General features: G+C 34.0%; 1 protein-coding gene across 3 annotated transcripts; it reads right to left on the bottom strand.

Moving 5' to 3' along the window:
- Window positions 1–1,418: 1,418 nt before the first annotated feature.
- On the bottom strand, window positions 1,419–4,384 carry LOC140973481 (uncharacterized). Of its 3 annotated transcripts, none has more exons than XM_073436313.1 (6): window positions 3,997–4,369; window positions 3,548–3,641; window positions 2,826–2,899; window positions 2,419–2,478; window positions 1,711–1,944; window positions 1,419–1,553 (listed from the first exon to the last, which is right to left on the bottom strand). In XM_073436313.1, the coding sequence occupies exons 1-6, from the start codon at window positions 4,099–4,101 to the stop codon at window positions 1,434–1,436; spliced, it is 687 nt and encodes a 228-aa protein (XP_073292414.1). In that variant the 5' UTR covers window positions 4,102–4,369; the 3' UTR covers window positions 1,419–1,433. The 3 variants fall into 3 exon arrangements, with proteins under 3 accessions (XP_073292414.1, XP_073292415.1, XP_073292416.1); XM_073436314.1 differs by lacking the exon at window positions 1,419–1,553 and adding an exon at window positions 2,157–2,297 and having other exon boundaries at window positions 1,802–2,125; window positions 3,997–4,384; XM_073436315.1 differs by lacking the exon at window positions 1,419–1,553 and adding an exon at window positions 2,207–2,297 and having other exon boundaries at window positions 1,814–1,944; window positions 3,997–4,382.
- Between the last annotated feature and the right edge of the window lie 1,616 nt (window positions 4,385–6,000).

Here is a 6,000-nt window from a genome sequence, read left to right as displayed (position 1 = left end):
CAATTATATTGAATCAACTTAAAAACTTCTTTATAAACAATCTGTTTAATCTCTATCAAACTACAGACATCAAATTTAACTCCTTGAACTTGACTGTCTCAACGAGAACACAAAATTCTATACTTGTGTGACCTTTAATTGTTCAGGGATACAGCTAGCCATGAGTTCACAACTTCACGTGATTCCGAACTATAGAACCTTAAGTTATGATTAGCGTACAGTACGATCCCTTCAACTCATATATCCCGATCGAATCTACAACAATTGGTATATTCAGAGTTGCAAATGAATTCGATAACTATGTGATGTAATTTTGAGTAATAATAGTGACTTGATATGTGCAACTGGGGAAACCCCTTTCCAAAATGCACATGTCTTACTCTGACCAAAGATTCTTTACACAATTAACTTATCAGATCATAAAGGATATCTTCACCCTCCGACTACATTGCATTGACTCTTACGTATTTCGAAATTACACCCAACCTCGCCACCTGATGAGCCTCAATGGAGTCAGTAAATGGATCAAGGTGCATGCTAGTACGTAAACCCTCTACGTTGTCTCGGGTTAAAAGACTAATTGTGTAAAACTATAAGCGCGGACTATTCCACTCGATAAGTGATAACCATTTGAAAAGTTTGATACAAAGGTGTTCAGTGTATCATCAAATGATCACTCATCTATACGAATGTACATCTCCATGCAGTGGCGGACCAAAAAATATGGCTCTGCTTGAGCTAGAATTTTAAACTCTAAAATCTTTTAATATTTTAAATTGATCTACCCGGACTAATATCATATTATTCCAAAATTATACAAAATTTACATATAAATTTTTTTAAAAAAAAATTGGGCCAGCCCGAGTACACAAGCATGTGGCTCCGCCCCTGTCTCCATGTCATCTTCATGCCTTTACCAGTGAAACATAACTTTTACACCACATATACTAGTTTTAAGTTCAAACGATTTTTTTTATTTATTTTAGACAATCGAATCAAATAAAAACCAGTTTAGAATATACGATACGCTTCCTAATGAGTTTCAAGATCTAACGGACCTCATGATACCTATTGTATATTCAAAGATTTTATCTATTCAACTTGCACGAGTATACATATAAAATAAATATTATAATTAAATAAAACTGTAAAATATTATTAAAATAAAGATTGTTTTCACATGAGAATCAATAAAGTCCAAGCCATCGGTTGATTCGTTGGATACCTACTCTAACCGTAAATTGGATATATGAAAAATATATAAACAAATTAAAGACAGTAGAAAGGGGAGTTAGCGACTGTCCCTACTAGCCTCTCGCGACAGCCCGTTATAGAGTAAAATGATCCCGTGACAGTAGAAATACAAGCCCAAAGAATTGTACTGATAGTAACCAATAATCGCGCAAGATATGCCGGTAATATGCAGCTTGTTTCTAGGTTGATAGTGTAGAGTGATTGCCGGATGAGACGTCTTGGCCCCGTGAAGTCTTCTGCTTCCTGCCATTCCTCCTGTCCTCGCCACTTCCTGCTACTCTTTCTTCTCGATTGTCCACCTGTCAAACAAAGACATCCCATTTTTTCTTATATGCACGACGAATGCATGATGCATAAACATTTGAGGAAGGGGTGACCACCCCTATTTGCTTCCCACAATTGAAAATAGACGCAATATTCAGGGGAGCCTGGGAAAGAAAGATGGAGAAACTTTACCACAGTGCAGAACCTTTTAAATTTAGTAGCTTGGGCTTTCAGATCGCCCGAGCTGATTTGAGAGGAGTTCCTTTTGTTGGAGCAATAAGTGTCACTGGGAACGGTGCGGGGCGAGGAAGAAGATGTGGCAGCAGCAGCAGAAAACAAAGAAGAAGATGCGAGGGACTCAACGTCACTATCGAACATATTATTGAAGAGCTCTTGCAATTCTTCGAAACTCGTGTTTCCATTATCCTGTCAAACCATGGAACTACAGATGAACATGATGCCATGATTCAGCTACTCAATTGATAAAATAAAATAGTCACGCCGGTAACCAATACATCACCAAATTATGGTGCAATCTTAGGTCACTCGATGGTCAGTATTTCCCTAAAAGGGAATACAATATCCATAAGTTACTAAACTAATTGAACTGAGGTATGTCAAAAATGACAAGTAAAGACACCAGGAATCTTTCCAACAGAAGAGGGATAATTTCCAATAATTTCTATGCCCTTCCAAGCAGGACCACACTTGGATAAGATGAGGGAGGTAAAGTGTAGTAGGCCAGCGGTAGAGCCAGAAATCTCCGAGAAAAGGGACGACTAAAAAAAGATGCAAATTTTTAGGAAGGGTGAGCTGTTAGTAAAAAATGTTATAATATTGTGTATTTCTCCAAAAAAACAAGCTGCTAGGAACATAATGTAAAGGAAAGTCGTCACTCACATTGGCATCATTGCTGCTCATCATTGAAGCCATTTCATCCAAGAAATTTTCCATACCTTTCTGCGTCGAGTCACACAGAAACATTAACTAATCGAAACATGTGAACGTCCATTAATACGCAGAAAACGAAACCAAACATGAGTTACATTTTCCAAATATATGCATTGCCAGAAAACACACAAAACAACCATAATTGCAAATGTTTTATAAAAAAGTCACCATCACATTAGCCTAAAAATGACCCCACGGAAAAATGGATAAGCAAAACATGTTGTAGTTACTAAGAGGCGTCATAACTGCAGAAAATTATTGAATTCAAGACCACTCATTTGAATACAACATATTCAAAGAGATCACATCAAATGAATGGTCGTACTTATCCATATATAATATATTCATGGGCTTACATTTTCATCGTCATGGTCGTCAAAATCATGGATTCCTAAGTCGTACAAAAACCTTCGGTCGGAATCTGAAAGCACTGTTCGGATTCAAACAATAACGTCTTGTGAGTCCAATTAAACAGAGGATGGCAGGTCATAAAAATAATCATAAAAAAAGACTCCAAAATAAAAAAAAAAAAAAAAAAAAAAAAAAAAAAAAACTATTATACACAAAATAGACTCCCACAAACAACCAAGAGTTCGTTTGGTGAGCTTTTGGCGTTTTTGCTAAAATAAAAAGGTGCTTGGATCGGATTTTTTAGAAAAAAAGTACCTTAGAAAGCCCGCATACAGAAATGAGAAACCAGAATATCTAGCTATCGAAAATTTCTAATGCTTCTCTTTGAGAAATTTGGAAGAAAAAAAGAAGAAGAACAAGAACAAGACTCTTCTCCCTATTCTATCCAACTGATTTTTTAAAAAGAGGCTTTGGATTCGGGTGATGTGAATGTCAATCTGAATCAAAGAATTAGGCCAAAAGAACATTTTTTGTTCTAATTCTTGAGCAATAATTTCACAAAACACATTTCTTGATTAAAGAGATGGTTGAGGGAATGGAAAGTTTTGTTGTCAAACACACACACATATACAAACAAAAAGAGAGCTTTCGCATAAATTTGACTTGTTCATGACATGCATCAAGTGGCTTTCTTCGAATAAATTGAAGATAGAAGGACCGAAATCACCAGAATAAGCTTCCTGAATGGCCTGAAATTTCTTTTTTGCCTGTTCCACATGCTCTGAATTCCCCAGCGCAGAGCAGCGATCCGGGTGCCACTTCTACATTATTGAAATAATACCACAATTGGACTCCAATCAAACACAATCAAAGAAGTCTCGGAAAAGATCTGATAAAAAAATCAGAATGAAAAGGGCACACTTTTTTATTATACTAAACAAATTCCCAGAAAAAAAAAGTATAATACACCAAAGATCTGATCTTTGTGTTCACGACAGCATATTTCCCCAAGATAATCAATGTGAAACACAAAGCGAGTGTGACATACGAGAACATCAAAAATCAAGAAAAACAGAGGCATTTTCTCCAAATTTTCACATGGGAATCATCAACAAACGTGCTTTATCAGTGTACAGAAAAACCAGAAAAAAAAAAAATTAATCTTCAAATCCCGACCAGTGCAAGCTTCTTGTACGCATTCCTCAGCTCCGCCGGGGAGCACTCCTTCTTCAACTCCAAAACCCCATAAAGATCGGTACTTTTTTCTTCCCCATCAGCCATCGTACACCTCGAGCTATTCTGTAACAGAAAAATCGTTTTGTCGACAAATTACAGGGATTATAATCCCACTCCGAGCCAACCCTTTACAAGACACAGCCCAAATCACACATGCAACACCCGGAAAACGCACTACGGCTAATCATTATAAACATCAAGAAGCCTAAAAGGCCGCTACAACTTTGTACAATAGTACGTGGAACCTTGCAATTTTAGAGGAGGTTCATCTACAGAAGTCTCCAGAGACAAATCCATATATATCGAACTCATCAACTCCGTTTTATCATATGGTAAATAAACCCGGGCCCATAACAAAAAGATCACAATTTTTTTACTAAATATATCGCCAAATTGTAGTATTTTAATAATAATAATAATACTAATAAGTGAATAAAAAAGAACATAAGAGTTGGTTCCGATAGAGATTGGTGGTTAAAGATGAAGGGCCTAGATTGTGTCCAATCGATATTTTTCACAGGAGTTGTCTCTAGAAAGTTCTTTATTAACTGAATAGTATTGCCTCCAAAAGGTGTAAAACTCATATATTAAATTAAAAGCCTTTTATAATGTATTATATTTTTAAAGATAAAACATTTTCTTATTTGGGTCGATTTGAGTCATATTTACAATGAGAAATAATATTTTTGACATAAAAAATTATATTTTTAATGAGTTAAATTGAGTCAGAAATCTGTCTCACAAAACTAAGTCTTATAATAATTTTTTTGTTTTTAAAAAACCAAATAACTATTAAAAAAATTAGGTACAATTGTCATACGTAAGATTTTTTAAAATAAAAGATTTTAAAATTTCATTAATTTTCTATAAGAGTTATGTTTTTTTGGGGGTCATTATATTTTAAATGTTGTTTCCCCACTTTATCGGAAGTTGCAAAATTATAATAAATTTTTAACCTGGATTAATTTGGTTGTTTTATTACACCATTAATAAAACAATTATGTGTAGGTCTCTTGTGAGACGACCTAAGAAATCTTTATCTGTGAGACGGGTCAACCCTACCGATATTCAGAATAAAAATAGGGTAGGTCTCTTGTGAGACGGTCTCACGAATCTTTATCTATGAGACAGGTCAACCCTACCGATATTCACAATAAAAAATAATACTCTTAGCATAAAAAATAATATTTTTTCATGGATAACCTAACTAAGAGATCCGTCTCACAAAATACGACCCGTGAGACCGTCTCACAAAAGTTTTTGTCTAAAAAATAATACTCTTAGCATGAAAAATATTTTTTCATGGATGACCCAAATAAAATATCTGTCTCACAAAATACGACACGTGAGATCGTCTCACACAAATTTTTGCCAACAATTATTATAGTACGGATGGGTCTTTTAAAATTTTAATTAATATTAATATTTTATAATTTTATAATGTAATTATTTGTATATCATCATTAGTTTATATAATTATTGCGATAGGTGTATCTTGAATATTTAAGAATTTGATGGAGTATGACAATAAAATTAGTTATTCTAGACCCTTAACCCTGATAATGTAATATATTGTTAATTTATGTTAAACATTTGGATTAATTGACTTAAACTGATCAGAGATATCTAAAAAACTCGCACGAATTAATATACTTTTTATGAAATTAAATCGTTTCCAAATTTTTTAATAAGTTTAAATTCAAATGATTTCCATGTTTTACACACAATATTGTTGTAGTTACGATGTTAATAATAATTACAAGTTTTTGTTGCATTGGTGAATTAATTAACTACCTATAATAAAATTTGGTCTTACATTGAGTTAGTTAGGGGTGATCAAAATTTTTTATCCACCGTCCGAACTGAATTTCATCGTTACGTTGTTTCCTAATATTTTATAAAAATAATCACAATTAAAAGTAGTAAACATAAACTGCACCGCAT

The sequence above is a fragment of the Primulina huaijiensis genome, chromosome 3, assembly GCF_012295235.1.
Source record: "Primulina huaijiensis isolate GDHJ02 chromosome 3, ASM1229523v2, whole genome shotgun sequence".
NCBI classification, from domain to species: Eukaryota; Viridiplantae; Streptophyta; class Magnoliopsida; order Lamiales; family Gesneriaceae; genus Primulina; species Primulina huaijiensis.
The sequence above is the reverse complement of the archived record's forward strand: the minus strand, read 5'-3'. Positions and strand labels throughout refer to the sequence as shown.